At 26.7% G+C, this 22,100-nt stretch overlaps 1 protein-coding gene across 9 annotated transcripts in view; it reads right to left on the reverse strand.

Moving 5' to 3' along the window:
* Positions 1-22,100, reverse strand: part of LOC132921299 (potassium voltage-gated channel subfamily KQT member 1) — a 250,277-nt gene that overhangs the window by 31,340 nt on the left and 196,837 nt on the right. For all 9 annotated transcript variants that reach the window (XM_060984254.1, XM_060984249.1, XM_060984255.1 and 6 more), the window contains one exon: positions 11,571-11,661. In XM_060984254.1, the coding sequence (XP_060840237.1) occupies positions 11,571-11,661 (91 nt within the window). The remainder of the gene's footprint in view (positions 1-11,570; positions 11,662-22,100) is intronic.

Here is a 22,100-nt window from a genome sequence, read left to right on the forward strand (position 1 = left end):
TTTATCAAGTTCTAAGTCACTAGTATACGGTTAGTTTTTTCGGCTTTATCGTATTCTTTTGATTTTAAAATATATTCAATATTTTCACCAGATTGCAACTCAATATTGATGTTACACATAATGAGATAAACAATCGAATTGATTAGACATTTGATAGACCGTTTCGGGTAATAATTGTTTTTTTATACAATGATATATCATTGAATTCAAATTTAGCACACCCATAATAATGATCCACTCGATACCTATAGTGGCTAATATACAGCAGAGTAGTATCCAATTGATTATCTTTTTTTTTAAATTGAAGATATTATTACAAAAAATACAGTTAAAATTATTTTCATAGATAAATTCTTTTCTGAGAATCGATTGTCAAAAAGAAATCATATTATACATACGACATGTGGCTTAATTTTATAATTATTATTTCAGTTAATAATAAATTATCTTATTATCTTTAAAACAAAATTTTATTAACATTAAACTTTGAAATTCTCAAAAGATACACGTAAATGTTTTAATTACTTAATAGATTACTATAGAATACTATAGAACTTATAACTGGGAAAGTAAGAATCAAAATTATTATTTTTCCAACAGAAATATTATGGCAACATTTTTGAAAAATATTTAATAACAAAATATCTAGTTATATAAATAAATTTAATTTGGTGTAAATATCTCGTATCTTATATTGTTATCATTATTACAAGCGAACATTTGTATAATAAATGTTCGTAATATGATTCTGTTTTTCTGTTTTGTGGAATTTGAAAAAAAAATAATTATTTGTGGAAACAAAATAATTTGCATACAAATGTTATATCATCAAATATGAATATTTCTACAAGTAGAATACAGGGGTTTGGTTCACCTTTTATAATATTATACACGAATAACAATTTGTGTATACATAATTGAGCGAAAAGTACTTCGCAAAATCGTTTTCAGAACGAGTGTATTTCAGATCACTGCAGTAGAACCTTATTCATTAAAAACATACTTTTTTTCAAAAAACATATTCATATAAATTATTTATTACTTAAATTTTTATTTTATCTTATTTTATATTCGAGTCATGTATCAAATTAATTGTTACATTTATTTTATATTTGAAATATTCGTTCATAGGGAGGGGTTCTATTGTTTGGAATTTTTATAAATAAAATTATTTTCGTAGGTTAAAAAAATAAAATAATGCAAAACAAAATAGGCGTTTAAATAGGTAGAACTTGTCGCGAACGATTCACCTTTTGGAACACAATTGGAACATCTGATACTAAATAAAGAAATCACTTAAATTATATGAATTTATATGTACTAAATAAGTTTCAACGTTGTTAAATTTGTTAGGTATATTAAGTTACATTGTTCAATTTTAAATGTAATTCACATTTAACCATCATACAATTTGGATGATAATAATGTTTAACATATTATATTACTATTATATGGCTTAACTTTATCAACTGAGATTGATAAATTATTTTTATCCTGTTTTTTTAAAATTATTATTATGTGTCGATCATAAACTTTTAGATAATATATCGATATAGAATATGACTTATTTTCAACTTTTCGGATAAATGTTGAATATCTCACAATACACGGAAATATTGTATTATATTTTATAAATTAGGTATAATAATTGTTTAAAATTTGTTTATAAATTTGACTTAATATAGATAGACATAAATGTAGATAATATATAAATTACAAAATCTAAGGTAGTTAAAAAATTGGCTTGTAATATACATACAATTTAATTAAAATTTTTAAAGAGATAAATGTAATGTTTATTAACATTAAATAAATTTAATTGTTATAATATGAATTATGCAAATAATATTATTCAAATATCGATATTTATTAATTATGTATATCAATACATAAATCGATTCTTTGTCAAAATTAATAATACACTAATAATATGTATGACCTATTGTGTTAACCTATATATAATAGGAAAAGCTATCGATATGTTACATGAGTATTTTATAGAGTTTGAATATTTAGCGATAAAATGTATAACCTAAATATTATTTTGTATTACATTTTTATTATTAGAAAATTATTATTATAGTTAGTACTATTTACATTTAATAAAACACATGCTTAATATTTTTTTATGTATTTATAAAATGAAAACTTTAACGTAATATTTACTTAACGTGGACATTTTACTAGTTCCATAAGTTCAGTGGTTGATTTAGGCGATTTAGCGGACGTCTTAATAGTATAGTACCTCTTTTCCTAGTCTTGTGTTGGCCTTCTTTGTTTGGTAAGAAATTATGTATATTATTTATTAACATTTTTGTGTCTATTAAGTGTGTGAAATAATGATGGTTGTAGTACCCCATTAAAATGATCTTTTAAACAAAATAATATTGTGTGAGTACTAGATTTTATGTTAAATATTTTTAATCGAAAATATTTTCAATATACGTGGCCGCATTAATCGGTTATCGATAAATGGCTGTGTTTAGTAAGGCAAGGAGTATTTAAGTGGAGGAGTTAAAACATATTTTTTAGATCCACATCAGCTCTTAAATTTATTTATTCATAAGCGTGTGTAACGATTATTACGAGTATATTGAAAGAATTAGCTGAGCATTATAATAGGTAATATAATATATTTTATTGCTACATAGTACTAACAAGCGGTGGTATCAATAATATTATTTAATTGTCTTCTACAAAGTTTTAAGAACGATAACAAACGCTCCATGACTTGTAAGAAACCTTAACATACACAAAGACCTCAAAATTCCATACCTCCAAGACCACATAAAACACTTGGCTGTATGCTTCTTCAAATTCATCCACAAATCAACAGGCTCAATGCACTACCACATCAACATCTGACCAGCTCCACAAAGCCGCCTACAACGTGGACGTCCGCATGACCTAATTGCTCAAGAAACTTTCTAATTTAATCTTAAGTCTAACTATTATTTATTATCATTTAACTTAATTCAGCTATCGCACTTAACAAACCAAAACATGTATTATTATTTATAATATCTCTAGGTATAGATGTCGCAAGCTAGACATATCTTACTGTAATAATAATAATAATAATAAAAAAAAATTGTCTTCTACATACCAAGTGCACAGTATTGACTATTGGCTATTGGTATCGAAGGTGCGTTAATTCGGATACGTCTTATACATTGATAATTAATTTATTATGTATTTATCATTATATGCTTAATGCTCATATTCACTCGTATGTTATACAAATCGCCCCCCCTCCCAAAAAAAAAATTCAAACTGTCTACTTATTTTTTAAACTCTGTACGCAATTATCCTTACTTATGACCTATAAATTATATTCACCATGCACGATAAACGTATAATATAATATATCATTAATTCACAATGTAGAAGTGTAGACTATGCAGTGGCGAGGTTAATGTGCGCGTGACATATTATTATATTTTGTATTTTCAAAAATTGTTACACATACCAACCTAAGTTGTTTAATATCTCTCGAAGCTGAGTTTAGATTAAAAGTGTTTAAAATTAAAAGAAATACATATTATATTTTACACTAAGCTTTTTACATACTATATTAAAAAATGTATGTATCAGCTTTGGGTGTATAATATGCAAACGTGGCCCCCACACAAATTATTCAATGGAAATAAACGATAATTCCTAAACACGAATTGAAGTGGTATAAATTATTTTAGTACGCATACCTACGAAACTCGATCGTTATTGGAAAGCGCAATTGAATTATTTCAATAATCTTATTGGTGTTCGTTATATTTAATTTTATGAAACCCGTTCACGTGTATTTATATACGAGACGACAAAGCGTTGCAAACGTTTTCGTATGTATTATAGGTGAGTGAGTGTGTGTGTGTGTGTGTGAGAGAGAGAAAGAGACACGTATACGGAAAGATTATCATTATTCATAATATTACCTGAAGACGGCCGCGGAGCGACGACATGGTTCTAGGCATTCGTCGGTCGTACATTATCTCTCCAAGACTTTTATACTCACTTTAAAAAGAATGAAAGATAAAAAAAACACATGAAAAATGTGAGGAAATATCTACGTTCATAAATCAAAACTGAAAAAAACTTGCCTTCCACTAGTGTATAGTTCGCATAATTTGCAATGTGGTTTTGTGTGTGAGTATATGCACGGGTTGTTCATGCATGATTTCCGCATACGAAAGCTAACGCGATCCTGCTTTTACCAGCGCACCTATCGAGTTCTTCCATACGCATACTGCCATAGTATAAATTTATATGCATATAAACCGAGTGACTCGACGACCGCGTTCACCTTCTATTTTGTCTTTTAATTGCGCATTTATTCAAATTGAAATTTTCGGAATTTTTAAACACGTATAAATAGATTTTTTGTTTTTACATTTTTCGATCTAGCCTAAATCGAAATCCAAACGAGCATGATGGTGACTGAGTTTTTGAATTATAATACTTGGGTCAGTATTCCACGAAAAAATACGCTTAGAATATGTAGAGATTATGGTTGTATATAAAACATACAATATATTATGCAATATTTAGTAAAGCACTTATAACTAAGACAGTTTTTATGAATTTCAAACATAAAAATTCGAATAAATACATAATAAAAAGATACAACGGGAATGATCACGTTTGGTGATTTAACCAGTATAAAGGTAGATGCGTACAAACTGCCCGGAAAACCTTCTGACAGATGTAACAATTTCTCACATGTCTTTTTCTTCAGCTCCTATTCGTAAGTCAGTGCGTATAATATTATCGCACATATAGTGCCTAGCCAGAACAGGCGATTTGCTTGACCTTAATATGTATTTATATATTTTGAAAACGAGACGAACCTAATTGGGCACGATATTAAAAATATAGGAATACATAGACTTCTATCCTGTATCATAAATTAGACCATTTTGTATCGGTATTGTGAGTGTACGGCCGCTGCTATGATTTTAAATAGCAAACGATGTATATTTTTTATCTTTTGGCTAGTCATATATATCCACGTCAACAATGCTTATTAGTAGACGCGTCGATTTTGACTTTAAACCGTTGTAGTAATGTTGCTGGTAAATCTGCTAAATAAATTCAGTCGCACTTAAACTAAACGGCCGCGTGAGTTAAAACTGGAAGATTACAACTAATCAGAATAAACGCATTCAATTGAATTTCATGCTCAATTGCAACGCCTTTCCTTCTCTCTGACTAAATAAAAACTCTATATACTCGAAACCATCACCAAAGTACTTTATAGGTGTGACATTTGAAAAAAAGATCAACTATACAAAACTAAATCGAAAGCAAGTCAACATTATTTATATTCACCTTCGCCTTCTTCATAACATCTTAAAATGTTTATTAGTCTAAATCTAGCGAAGAACCAACGTTTCACAGCCATCTCTATAATATAATTATATTTATTTACTGTAAATGATGAAGTCACAAAGCCCCATTTAAAAATTCCAATCTAAGCTAATCTAACAATTCCTGAAAATAATATCCTTCGTTGTCTTAAACGAAATTGCCCAGAGATTTATTAAGTAAAAAAAAAAAATAAATAAATAAAAATACTGAGGTACTGTTGATGAATTGTTCTTTTTCTGTCTCGATCCGTTTATATTTATTAACAGTTGTTATAAGACTTTGAATAAATTGTTATAAACTTTTAAAGAGCGCGAGTGTACATTTATCTAAATAGCTTTCGTTACCTATTACAATTCTATTTTAATTTGTTTGAATGTTTGACATATTAAATAAAAATGCAAATCATTCTAAGAATATATTATAGTAACCATAATAATATAATTTACGTATATTTCGAATTACAGATTTATCAGGTTGAATAAATGCGCACTAATAATATACATTATTATAAATTATGTATAAATTGTACATGACATTTTAACTAGTTGAAAAATATAAAATTTTATTTTTGAAAATCATAAAAAAATGTACGCAAATCCTCAAACTGTAACTATTATATTATTCTATGTAAATATTCATAATTCATTGGTAATCGATTTGAAATAAAATATTTTAGAAGCATACTTATGTGTCCAACGTGCTGAATGAAAAAAATTGTGTTTTATACAAAAAAATCCAATAATTATTCTCGAGTGATTCGAATGCATGGTGTGTACAAACGGTTCTAAGTGGCGAATAAAAGCTCTCAAAAGTGCACAGCAATAACACAAATAAATCACTTATATGAGAACTGGGAATAACACAATGTATTTTCTTTATGATGGTAGTTATATATATATATATATCTCCAGAGAAAAGTAATTTTGCACTATAATGTATCTTAATGCCTTAATAGACATTTTATACGAATGGAAAAATCTAGAAAGTAGTATTTTAGTTATTGCCTACGTGCTATGTCTCACATACAATAAACTATAAACCATGTTACAATAATTTTATTTATTATCATTTTCTATACCTTTAATAGTGTTTAAAAAAATGTTTTTTTGATTATGTTCAATATATCAGTATACAACATAGTCCTTCTACAGTTTACAGTTTAATATATACTTAATACCTATATTATATTATATTCTATATTACCATAATATAAAATAATTTAAACAAATATATTTACACCTAATATTATATTGTTAATATAATTATAATTAATAATTTTTATAATAGTATATATGATATTTATACAATTTGTTTTAAAGATTATTTTCTTGAACTTAAAAAAATATTATATTTTATAAATGGACTGAGAGTTTTAAATTAAAATAGTTTCGATCAAATATGAGTTTATGTTATATGTCATTGTATTGGAGGATGAATATATATATATAAAGCCGGATCTAGAAATGGGGTGGGGTGAACCGGGGAATTCGCACCGGAAGTGTGGTCGAGGGGTGCCAAATTACCCAATAATGATTTTTGTTAACTCCTTTTTTTCAGAGAGAGTAACTGGTATATATGTATAACAGTGGCATAATAGAGGGGGGCTGATTTACGATAGGGAGTTAATTTTATACTTTGCCCCCGGTAAAAAATATATTAGATCCGGCACTGCATATATATACCATTAGGTAGTATTATAGACAATCGAATTTGTTTTTATAAATTAAACGATGACATGATAATTGCATAATAGTAATTTAAAACGTTACTAACGCCTCAAGCTTGCCACAACTGTTCTGCTAAATTACTTTGAACCTATGACAGTGAAAAGAGCTTTTAAAAGTCTACGACATGACATATAACGGAATCTAAGTTTTTTAGAAGCCAACGTTATAAACGAATTCACCGGTATAACTTAATTGCATCTAAAAAAAAGCAATCATAAAGTCTTCAGAAACGCCCTTTCCTGTGTCTGTCATGTCGAAACGACATAACCTTTTATACGTTTTTTTTTTAGCTTTATGACATATAATGTTGTCCATTTTTTTCCCAGGAAGATCCGTCAAGTATAAAAATACACATGTTTAAATTCTAGTTGTTCTAGTGTTTTTGAAAAAACGATTCATTTTATTTGACTAGGCATTAAAAATATTATGTAATATAAATACAGTACACATACTCATATATGTAATATGTATATATGTAATTTTGTACAATTTATTTTATTTTAAATATGTTTAAAATCAAAATAACAACAAGTACAAAGAGGAGAGTAAAAAATGAGTTTATTATCCAGGAATTTAACTGAGAAAACGAAATTAACTAATAATAGAGCGTGTTTTTACACGTATTAATGTATTACTCGTACCGTTATTATAAATATTTAAAATTGATGGATCACCGATTTAAATTTTAGTTGACATTCGACTTTTTCATAAAATTAATTTTGATAAAACGAACCTATATGGAATCATAATATACTCGGCTTAAAACGGTACGCTTAGGTAAATTAATATCACGTAATTGACATTTATACACAATATTGACATAACATATCATACGTGACTTGTGCAGCGATGGGAGCTTATAGAATTCATATATTATAACATGAATAATTGTCTACCAGGCAAACATTATTTTTTTTTCTTGCAAGGAATTTGTATAACACGCATTGAAAAATATATTAAAAATCAATTATTGTAAGACAAAATAAGTTTAAATATATTGGTTAATGATATTTTGTGTAATTGTATATTTGATACATAATATTTAATATATATTATTATTGACGGTCATAATTATAAAAAAAATTAAATGTTTGGAGATCCTTGAAAATCTCAGTTATGTTTGACTAAATATTTTATTAAAATGTATTCTGTAGTTAAAAAATGTAAATCCTAAAATATAAATAAGACAAAATATGATGTTATGTTTCGAATAATATTTCAAATATTTTTTATCTCTTTATGAATATTTTTGAAAATATAAATAATAAATTACACGCCACATTAAAAAGTCTTAAAAGAAATTCGTATGAAAATCAATACTTCGTGTGCACATTTTTGTTTAGTAATAAAAATCTATTTCAAGTGAAATCTTAAATCAATTTCTATAACTATTATTAATAAAATGTTTAAATACTTGGCTTATAAATTATAAAATGCAATTTGTATTTATTTAAATTTCGTGTTTGAAAATTTGAGTTACACACACACACACATGTATATGTATATATATATATTATATTATATTCATCAATAAAGATATAATATTACCGTTTTATTTCGATGTATAATAATATTTGTTGTACCTCGATCAATAGATTTGAAAATTTAATATAAATTAAAATCTTCATAAGTTTTTCTAACGTATATTATAAAAACCGAAAATATTTTTTATTCGTAACTTAATTATCCATGAATTAATTTTAAAACAGTAAACAGTTTCGTCAGTGGAAAGTTTGTATGGTTTATAGATCTGTCCAAATACATGTGGTTCAGTGTTATTGACGAAATTTTATAGTTACGAGTATTAATAGCTAGCTACACTATAAATAATTGTGGACTGAATTTAGCAATATTTAAATAATTTATTGTAGGATTAAGGAAATTATTTTTATGTACAGTAGGTTTGTGGTAGTAATCTGTACGTCTAAAGAAATAAACTAATAATTGGCTTTGGTTTTTTTATTCATATTTAAATAAAATAAAATAAAATTGAAAATCTTATTCTCTTAAGGGATTATTAAAAATTACTTTTTTTTAACTTCTCTCGTACAACATTTTGGATCATTTATTAATCTCAAACTTGTACTCATTTGTGGAGTATCATTAAATATAATACGAGGTACAAACGAAAAAAATATAAAAAGAAAAACTTAAAAGTTAAAGACATTAACAAAAAAAAAAAAAAGTTGAAATGAACATTTTAAACACTTCAATCGGATTAACTGCACAGTTGAGTAGACATTTTAAAATCAGAATAATATTGAAATTTGGATACTTCTGAAAAGTATGGTGTTTTCAATAAATGTCACCTATGTGCTACCATTCATTTTTTTTAATAAAATGTATTCAAACGCATTATGCTAGTCATTTTAGACAGATTATGTCAATAACCAGTTTTAGAAGATATTTAATAAAAATGCATTTTTAAAATAAAATATTCGAACAAAATTAACCTTGTCAATAATATAATAAAATAATATTAAATAAAATTATTTTTGAACAATGACCAGACCATATTGATTATTTGAGATAAATTGAATACTTTAAAGGAATACAATAAATACAAATTATAATTTTCATGTAAACTGTTTTATAATCTTTCTTTGGTTTTTTTTCTATTTCAAATGATATTGGTTATATATGTATACCAAAAAGCATATACTTAATAGCCTAAACGGCTATAAATAATTATCAAAAGACATCTAATGGAAAGTAAAACGATGAAAAAAATGTCTGTAATTTAATTTAATCTCGAGATGACTCCCTCGTAGACTGGTACCTTTATTATTACTTAGGTAAGGAAGGTATTGGGACTTTTGGCGTCTCTAATATAACCCCTGAGATACGTCGTCGTCGGCGACTTGTGCGACCATTTTCGTACAGTTGGCAGATTTTATATTCTATAGGGAATTGATGACATTCAATACACACACATATTTTATACACTTTATATATGATATGAAATTGTTATAAAAATATGTGGAAAAATTAATTTTCTTTCAGTGAATAAGGTAAAACTAAATACAATTGCAAATCAGGTCTATTCGATAGATCACGCGTATATAAATAATACATATTTGAACTGGAAACATTTCATTATCAGACGCAATTTACATATTTTTTTCATACACACATATATATGTTGTTAATTTTGATTTAAAGGACAATGCACACATGCATGTATATGTGTATATATATGTGTATGTGTGTGTATTGACGTGTTGTGTATTTATAATATATGTATATACTTTTGAAACTTGAATGAATACTAAAGTGCGAAATTTTTAATTACTGCGTAAAAAATAAAAAGTGCCAGTTGAAAACAATTGACAGAACACTATGTATATTTATATTTATATGTACGTATCTATAATTAAAACAAATTATTAAATTTAAAAATGCATTATATATTGTGCAGACTGTCACGTTCCAAATGAAAATTGTATATATAGTCAAACTGTTTTAAATAATTTATAAAACTACAATTAGAAATAATAATAATAATAATAAAAAAATTATCCACGTTTATATCATATAGTGATTTCCAAGAAAAAATCGATGTGCAATCATTTAAACGTTTTCATAATATTTTGTAATATTTTATATTTTTGTATAAATATCCGAATGACCCTAAAAACAATCGATTTTAATCTAAAATGTTTTTAAAGGTAATGAAATTACGTGGTTGTTGGGGGTGTTAAACATTTTTTTTTCACAGTCACATTTAATAGGATTCAATTTCTTTATGCGTATACGTATATCTTATCTAACCATAAACAATGTATGTAAATAATATTACATGGTTTGTGCTATAGTTTGTGTGTTTGCGGTTTGTTCTTTTTTCTATTATGAATTTCGTTAGAACACTAATGGCAAATATTCTATACTAGTTATATTGTATTATGTGGTTTATTATGTTTTCGCCCATGTGTTAGTCACTAAATTGTGGAGTTATACGCTACCTAATAATAATATTCACAACACGTATGCGGCCGCGTGTGGAAAATGAACAACAAATTACACACATATTATAGAAATATATATTTTTTGATTTATTATCACGTGGAACAACTTGAGTTGTACCGATATCGTAAAATCCGAATTAAATTACAGTAGAACTTCGATTATCCGGACTAATTAATTTCAAGGATGGTCAAAGCAAAGGATAAGCAAATATCCAGATGATTGACATATTATTATGATATATCAAACATTATATAATTGTATGAATATATTGTATGTATGTATTTATTTATGCATGTAATATAATTTGAAATTTGTAACAATAAACAAATAATTTTATTATAATATTTAACTGAAAAAGAATAAGCCATAAATACAATAATATATTTTAAAAGAAATTTTTCAGCCGTTAAATCTTTTTTCTCGCCCGGACGTTCAGTCGATTTTTATCCGGAATTCTACTGTATAGTTATTATTGGGTTCTAAAAGTAAAAGACAAAATATTCAAATACGTACCATCCAAAATAGTGTCTCGTTCGCAAACCCGGAATACTCGTCGATCGTTGATAGCACGCTGAAAATCAGGCACACCAATACGACCATGAACCTGTAACGGACAAAGCAACTCATTAGATTTCATATTACGTAAATTATGATATTGATACGCGAATAGAATAGTGTTAGAGCTTTATTTCTCTGAAAGTTACGTTTTTTTCTCTTCAAAAATTCAAGACATGTTTCTGAAAAAATATTAGTAGGTACCTCGAGGACGTTAATAATAATTTATGCCTAGAAACACGACATGTATATTAGATGCACATACCAATAGGTATGTATAATTATTAGACAAGTTCGTCGTGTAGTTGATTCGATTCACTTTTAACGTAGGCCCACACATCCGATGACGCGAACGTTGTTATATTACTACACGAATATAATAATAATGCGGTCGATATCGGCACGAAATTTTAAAATAAACAAATCCGTGTGGTTTTGATTTTTGTGCATAATGAGTTTTTAAGTAAACACTTTACGGGCGATTATATTAAAACCGAGTTTATTTTTGATCGTGTTTGTTTGCAAGTTGTTGTCGCAAAACGCTGATTGAAAATCATAATGGCGGTATACTTTAACGGTGGTTAGGTTAACTTTAACGTGATTTTCACTGTTTATCATGCTGCGTCATTGAAAAATAAAAATAGTCGACTTTATTGTAATAATATTACATAGGTATGTATCTATATGTGTGCATCCTGTTATGTACTAAAAGTACTGCATAATATAAACACTATAAACAAACGAGCAACGGTCACCGCGTTTACGCGCCGAATTCCCCAAAATTACAAAATATCGTTAATTTCAAATTTCAAATTTCGTAATTTTTTTTTTTGTAAATATTTAGCATTTAACTATCATGTATTTGCATGTTAACTTTTGTAATTTGCATGATTTGGTTTAAGCGTAAAATCAAAAAATAAGCAAATAAATATATTTTCAGTTAAAAACAAATATAAAATTAGCGAAAATCGGAAACAAAAATATTTAAAAGGAATTTTAATTTGTCTGTTGTAAATTGCAACCAGTTATTTTTATAAATTATTTCTTGTGTAAAATTATGCTAAAAATATAAATAATAACAACATTTTATAATATATTAATAGTAATGTCAAATTAAATGCTCAAATTCATATAAACACGATACAGTAATAATTAAATATAAATTAATAATTATACGCTATAACAGTTAAATTAAATTATTCATTTATTTATTTGTTTGTTGTTTTTTTTGATTGATTGTCATAATATGTAGTGAATTTTGATTGACATTCGAAGTTTTATTTATACAAATATGTTTGTGTGTAGACTGTGTTAATAACACTCTAAATCGTCTTTTTAACAGGAAGGATGTGTAACACGTTTTCTCCTTTACTATCTCTATTTATTTATATATATATATATTGTGACAAATGGCTAAAAATGTCAAGAGTTCACCAGTATGGAATTTAACAAAGTCTGACGCGCGTTCCAACCTCGCCGCGATAAAACGTCCGACTCGAATGAGTAGATCGCCGTCCGCCGTAGACATCCTCAGAAAATTTGTCACCCACATTTCGGGCTGGTATATTATATTATTATTATATTATTTTAACGGTCGAACGAGCGCGGTCGGCAGTTCGACGAAACCATCACTGCATAAATTTGCATAAACATATCCACCCAAAGAGCACCGGATACGTTTGACGATGATGCATATAATATTAATATCGTGATCATAGTGTCATATTATATTACGATATCGCAATATATACGTCAAAATATTATCATCTACTGCACCGCCATTACATACAGCACGTGATTATAATGCGTGGTCAACGGTCATAAGAGGAGATTCGGTCAAATTTTTGGAGACAGGGATGTTTAATTTATTTTAAATAATCCTTAGGTACCAATTAATATAGATTAGGCAAACAAATTAAAATTACCACACTACCACTCCCATCAATTTTTAAGTATTTTATACTATTTATCATAAATATTATATATTGATATAATAATATAATTTTATATTATATAAAAAAATACATAATTATTTCCAAGTAATCATAAATAACATATTAATATTATAAACATATACATTGCTATATTAGAAACGAGTACTGCAGGTCTATTTTTAATTATTATTGTTAGGCGGTAATGCGGTATTACGCTATTGTGACATGGATATGCGCATATATTATGTATTTATTATATTACTATAAATTCATTCAGATAGCGTTGTAAATCTGATTTGTAATATACTAATATACAGTTACAAGTCATGTCAGATTAAACTGTTTGCTACTGCCCTCATATAAATACATAAAGTTATATTATATTATGATATCATCTGAAACTTGCAAGTGTTGGAAACACATAATATATGATTTTGTCGAAAAATGAACAATCATTGTCATAAAGACGAAACTGATTTTATTATTGTAGACGATAATTCAAATTAAGTAAGTTTCAAAACAGCTTTACTACAAAACCTCAGTTGTAAACTTATAGGAATGCTGGTTCACTTTGTAGTTTCTTTATAATAACCATTGCGACGTATACCAAATAAGTTTGAATTTCTTTATCTTTTAAAACTAACCGATATAATTTAATAATAATAATAATAATATTATAAAGAATTTTTTAAGTGTAATAAAATTCATTCTGCTTAAAAAAAATAAAACTAATGAAATTCTTTTCAAAAATCATCATCAGGTATATAAAAAATGTATTTTTAACCTCAAATAAAAGAAAGGATGAGTTAGAACTCTCACTCAGATTTAGTATTTTGAATTATATAGTATAATATATAATTAGATAGTTGCATCAAATTTTGTACGTGGTGTATTATTTTAATTATTATGTAAAACGAATAATTTATTTTTAAGTTGATATGATAAAAAACTTGTGAATTTTATGTCGTTATTTTTTTGAAAGGATATTCCACGTTAAGAGTCTTTTAAAAAGTGAATTTTTCAATTATTTTAATAGGTGGCTAAAATGTACCAATACGCATAAAAAAAATAAAAACACTAAATATTATGAAAAAGTTGCAAAAAAATAATTATAGCACACGTATTACTAACTTAATTGATTTTATTATCTTGTTGCAATTTAAAAAATAATAATATTATAATCATTGTTTTTAATGGACTATTTTATACACATACGTAAAATAGATTTAAAATATATCATTATATTTATAATTATCTTAAAATGTAAATGTGCTGCATTTTAGTAAATCTAATAAATAATTTTGTATGTATACTACGACGTATCACAATGTATAACATAATAATAATAAAATATTTATAGCACGGCGTATCAAATAGGCAATATAGGTACATTGACTAGTGTATAACATCTAAAAATGAATAATAAATAATTATATTTTTAACCTTTTTGCGATATCTCAAATAATACTATATTATACAATTATATTAAGTTAAAAAAGTTAAGTATTATATACCGGTATATTTCTTGGTGAAATAGAGGTGTCCGTGAATTGAGATTTGTAGAAGGGGGATAAATCGTGAAATATTTCAAAACAATCGAAATAATCTACGTGCATTATACTTATTTATAAATACAGTTTGATAGTATATAATAGTATATTGGTTGAAAAATCGATTTAATTCTCGAAGATCGTTCACGTCAACATTACTAATATCGACAGCAAACTTAATTGTCAATAATTACAACATAGATAGAAGTAAATTTGCGTAAATAAACACATGCGCGTAAGCTACTACTGTGTGTACAGTTTAATGAAAGCTATTGTACTTATTATATTTATTTACATTACATTTGTAATATATTAATATCATAATGCATTTTGGATACAAATACAAATAAAGATAATTTATTTTTATGACAAGCATATTAATATTATAATCTATTTGTCTTGAGATGTTTTAATATTTTTATACACACTTGACTTGATACTTTTTTGATGTGGGTATTGCAGTATATGTCACGGGGGATAAAAAAAAAAATAAAAATAAATTACTCGTCTACCACGAGGAACGGAACCTGCAGGTATTAATATCGCTGGCCGAATCCTTTTCATTCGCATTTCTCCCGTTATCCATTAGCGCAGAATTGCAGAAGTGGTGGCGGTGCATATAATATACCGGAGGTGGTGTCTCCGGATGGGCGCGGAATATAATACGTAGCGCAAAGTCGGGTCAAAATTAATTACATCTGTGAAAACGTATACGTTTAGTTTTTTCATTTACAAATCGTTATTGCTTTCCATTTTTCATTCGTGATGTCCGGTAATATTTCAATTCCGCGAAAATATGACAACGCACGCGTATATGCCACTAGACATTATTATAGTTATACTTCGTTTGTATCTATTTAATATTAAAATAATTTATAATTATATTTTATTTTTAATCGTGGACAAGCGGACACACTAAATAAATGAAGTGAACGAGAATAAATACTTTTCGGTAGTGTTTTTTTTTTATTATAATTATTGTAAAGTTGACTGTTGATAAAATATGGAATATCCATTAGTACACACATGCAACACATTCATATATTTATATATATATTATAATGTGGTTCGGATTGATATATAGGTATACATATAATAAAGGGTTTGCTAAAAATCATGCTGAACGTCAATATAAGCTTTTACGGTAAAGCGTTTTATATTTTTTGTACGTACACCATGTGCATACTTTTATATTGTATATTATATATAGTAGCTGACAAGTGTTTTCGCACCAACACGCGACGGTGGTGATGAAGACGGCGACGAAAATGTAGGTAGAGAAGTAGATTTGATTTGTTTTGTTTCATTTCTTACACGAAATTCATCGCACCGTAATAAATAAATCGTGCACTGCCGTTTCTCCCGTTCGTCGTTTTCGCTTTAATGTTTTCCCACGAGTAACGCAAATCCGTCTGAAGAAAATCGAACTCGCGGATTTATTCGCGAAAAGCTACGTGTATATACATATACACGCACACACAAACATGACGCATACACACATACAGGGTGATACGCGTGTCAAATGTCACAGAAAAAAATAATTTAGTTTATAATTCGGTGCAGGTACAGCTGTGAATCGAGAGCATGTTTGCAACGATTTTCAACATGTAATGTAGTTTTTAATTTATTTCTACGCTCGCGCCTCGACATATATAAATTAGTACGATAATTTATATAACTCGTGACAAATTACATGATTTGCGGGTTTGTTCATAACGACATTATTATTATAGAATTCTTATATTATACTATATTTACCTCGAATCGTAAATTATATGAACTAAGACGCCAAAACGTCAACGATTGATTTCACTAAAGCCCTCTTTGGATCTCGTCCGGCGGTCTGTTCCGGTTTTCGACTGAGTGTTATAATACCGATTATAATTACTATAAATTACTATAATGCATTGTATACCAGGTAGGTAATCTAATGATCTTTACCACCGCTCTACTAATGGTAATTTAATATCACCGGCACAATGCATAAATACTCGCATAATAGTATAATACTGCATACTGACTATTATTACAACTGTGTCGGTGCCCACAACCGTGATGGCGGCATTTGCATTTCCTCAGAGCAATGCATCATATTTAATTGACGTTATACGTCTCGACGTTGAGCGTTATTTTTCCAAAATTAAAAAAAAAATGCCTTTAGACTTAATTTTATTAATAATATTAATATACGTATCATATTGTAATACATCAATATTTATATATTTGAATTCGACGCGATTAAACCGCGAAGAACTTTTTGGCAAATGTTTGTGAAAAAACTTTTAACTAAATTACGTCACATATATACGTACGTGTTATTATAATATTCAATATTGTATATTACTAAGATGCTACAATCAATCAGTCCGATCGAAAAAGTTCTTACCGTTAAACAAACTTGGTTCACAGGTGTTAATGGTAAGATACGCATATTTAAATATATTCGTCGTATAGATCCTCCAAACAAATTTAATATGTCACATTGAGCGTTTTTTGGGCTCATCGCATTGACCAATAGTAATGTTTATTTTTTGATATGAAATTAATGTATTATTTTATTATTTTTATCATACTATAATATAAAAATGTATTACCATAAAATATAAATAGTATAAATTAATGTAAGTTATACAATAGTTATATATTGTAATAATATTATTTCACAATACAGTATGTCAGTATAAATCGGTTACAACGAGTTTTAAGGACTAGCCAATTGCCTTCGTTGTTGTGACCGGTAATTCGTTTTAAGCGGTTACGAGTGCTCGATATAAATGGTAAACGAGAAATAAGAAAACCAAATGATTTTTAGATTCTGAGCGGACGAGGAATGTAATGATTTTAAAATGATATATGTTTTTTTTTGTGTCTAGGGGGACACGTATTGAGGTTATAAAAAAGATTCAATTTTAAACTTCAGCAACTTTTCTGGTAGAAAGTGAATCTAGTGAGTATTTTGAGGAGTCAACAGTAAAAAATGCCCAGTATTTTTCTTAATAATTGGGATAAACAAACAAAAAATCAAGGAAAAACGGAAATTTTTACACAAGTTCAATATTATTATTTAAATAATTATTTTGTAACCATGGTTACCTTAAACCTATTGCGTATATTATAAATTATAAATTATATAGAATGAAAAAAAAAAAATAATACTTATAGTGATAAAGGTTGACAGATCGTTACTACTCAGAATCGTTTTCGTATAGAATGATATACCTATATCATTGAATTTAAATTTAACACACCCATAATAATATAGTGTAGCACTTGACGCATAATGTATAGCAAAGCGGTACACAATTGCCTACCTTTTATTTTAGTTATATGTAATTGAGATTAATATTGAATCTTTAAATACACGCATAAATTGAAAATAATAACTTATCATAAAAATTATGTTTACCTATGTAAAACACAAAAGTATAAGACATATTACATAATAATATGTAAGTAATATATTATATATTAATAAAATTAAAGAGATAAAGAGCAAGTTGACCTATAAGTTTACATAATAGGAAAAATATAACGACCTGCTCATAATAATCGAAAATTTGTTTTGTTGTTCGATTTATTTTATTCATAAAAGCCGAAACATGGCGTTTTGAATGTTTTGATTGTTATAAAGAGTATTTAGTTCTAATACGCGATGCTGGTTGTAGTGACTTTTACTGTACATAATATTATATTTTAGGTTACAAAAATGTAGATCACAAATGATCCAAATATCTGCAAATTTCTAATTATGGTTGATAGTGCCTTTTACGGATATTAAAATCATTCGAGGTAAATCAAAAACCATGTAAACAAAAACATAGTAATGTGAATGTTGACAATAACACTAGCTCACAATTATAAAATATTACAGAATAATAAATCATTATTATTATTATTTTCTAATAATAGAAAAAGTTTTTTAATAAGTTTTAAAAGATAAAACTCAACAGTAATTTCTAGCATATTATACAAGATTCACCACCAAGCATGCTCACCTTTATTTTTTTTATTCAATACTGAATTTATTAAAATTTTGATTATTGTAGTTTTTAAATATATTTTAAGATATATTTTCAAATTCTTTTGTACTACCTAAAAAGTGTCTTGTGGCGATACAAACTTCTGTTTTGTTTTTGTTTTTTAATAAAACCTCGTTTTTTGTAAACTATATTATGCATTAATATGGAAAATAAATTTGATAAACCTAATTCTAAAGTTCAAACAATTAGTTTTTTCTGTTATTAAAATGTTTATACTAAGGATAATAAATATTAATCCTTAAAAATGGTTTTACAAAAATAAAAATATATACTTAAATGGAATCTAGTGTTTATTATACTTGGATAATTTTTATAAATTTTAAATGTTGATAGTTTTATATTAGTATTGTTAAAATTATTAAGTTACTATTACTCTCAAATCTTCTAAACTCATTACCATAGACCTATTATCCTTAGTACATAAAAAATAAATAAATTAACTCAAAACCACACATTTGGTGTTTTGATATTGATATGTAAACATTTTCAGAAAATTTTTCCAGTAAATAATTTATAGTATTTATTTATTTGAAAAATAAAAGTTTTTACATTCACCGGACATTCCTAAAGTAATTAAAAACATCTTAAGAATTTAAAAATATTATGGTCTAAGTATATTTAAAAGTTCCATAAATTAAACAACTTCATTATTTCTTCAATAATAAGGGGATGAATCATCTTACATGTGATACAATTAAAACAAATTCTACGATTTTACGAATAAAATATTTCAAAGTAAAAAAATTACATCAATAGATTTAAATCTTAAAATTAATTCGTGAATCAATATTTATTAATAAAACGCCTATACGATGACAAAAAACCACTGTCTTTAATTATTTGTCCTTTATAATTATATAAGAACATATTTTATTCTGTAAAATAAATTTAATATTACTACCAAACATTAAACTTGCTTTGAATTGAAGTTTGTTTTAAATCATAAATACACATACGTGTATAAAAAGTTCATTTTATCAGTCAATTAAGTATTCATTTGTTTAGAAATTCATTTTAAGGAACTTTTAGAACATTTGTTTGTTTAATTATTATTTGTCTGCATCACTTAACGTTCAGATTTAATTTTGAACGTTCATTTACAGTCAAACGTGTTTGAACTATAAACGAATAGATAACATTTACAATGCCTAATTATAGCCTCTCAAACGAATTCTGTAATATTGTGAACTTTTGGCTTGTCTACTCCATCAATGAACATATAGAAAGACGCGTTTAGTTTATTAACGTTGAGAACAAATAAATAAACTTGTTTAAACTTCTTACATACTATTAATACAAATAATGGTACATTAAAAATAAAAAATAAATAAAAACCATCGATCACATAAATATTTAATGATTATTCTTTAGTTTAATTGGTCTTGCTGAATAAAATCAATAAAAAACTAAATAAATAATAAAGTTTATTTTATTTACAGTACAGATATATTATATTTTCTTTTCGTTTAAGTTATTATAATTTTTAGTAATACAACATTTATAAATAATAATTGTCTATTATATATATTTACATGCATAATTTTTCCTTAAATTATACATACTAAAACATGTTTTCTGTTAGTTTTTAATTATCATCATATAACAAACAGTAACTATTATTATCATTTTTTTTTTTATTAAATAACCGGCGAAAATGACAGTTTAATAGTTAATTTTTAACATACTCGTTATTTACTCGTATTAATAGGTTTAAGGTAACTAAACAAAATTAGACGTTTAAAAAATAATAAAGAGTAGTCGAAGAATATAAGCACGAGAGATCGCCAACGTCTTTAGTAAATGTAGAATATGGAGCAAAGAATAATTTAGTCAAGTTATTGTAGAGGTGATCGGTAGTAGCGAATGGCTCATGCAGAGTAGGTTGAATTAGACAATAGTAGATCTGGATAAATTCAAGTTATTGAATCAAGTTTTTTTTTATTAAGAATATTTGGATGCAAAGTTGGTGGGCAGGTTTATCACCTGGGTAATCAGAGTCTAGTTATGCGATGACATAAGATTGGAGTAAAATAGAATCAAAGTAATTGAGCAAAGGAGGGTAAATGTTGTTTGATTCATGTGACCAGAAACGTTGAATTAGGTGTTTGATTGACTGATGTATTAATATATGCAATCATTATTTTTATAAGTCTACATCGTTTTCGAATAATTATAATAATAATGATTACAATATTTTATAATATAACCTAACCGGTGATGGCACTTATGTAATTCCGCTATTTCCCGTGGTAAAAAATTTATGACTGGACACAAGATTATATTTCATTGTGTTATAGCCGCCAATTTCGTATAAAAATGCGTGTGACCAACCACTAAGCATCTAGTCCTCTATTTGTGCCATACTACATAAGGTCCAAACACACAGACTTGGTCTAATGTGAGCATGTATCGATGTTTTGGTGATCGCTCGTATCCAGTTTTCCTTTGTTATTTGCGTTAATTAAAGTGCTCATATTTTTATATAATATCTGTACGAAACGTGTTTGCATATTTAAATTATAGTAATGATGCTATTTTATTGGTCTTTTTACGTCCCATCAATTATATATCCACAATCAAATATCAAAATAATAAGGATATACGAGTTCTGCTACTAAACTATTATCAAACCTTAAGCATTTAGACTGCTATTAAATGTCTACAGCGGAGGTAGAATTTTCGTTTAATATCAACCGACAATACTTTATAATAAATAATAAGTATATAATAGAAAGGAAAAAGAATTATGGATTATAAGTGATACAGCCATATCTGTAGCTATACTCTAAGTATACCCCGTGGTTTTTCAGTTTATCAGCTTTAACAGTACAAAGGTTATTATAATGAATATTTACGTTTGAATAGTTTTAAGCATTATACATGTTATGCTTTAAATATTTTAATAGACTTGTATTTATTAAATGGGTCTGAAAATTAATTTTCATGATTTAAAATACGTTCAAC

This window comes from Rhopalosiphum padi, chromosome 2, assembly GCF_020882245.1.
Source record: "Rhopalosiphum padi isolate XX-2018 chromosome 2, ASM2088224v1, whole genome shotgun sequence".
Classification (NCBI taxonomy): domain Eukaryota; kingdom Metazoa; phylum Arthropoda; class Insecta; order Hemiptera; family Aphididae; genus Rhopalosiphum; species Rhopalosiphum padi.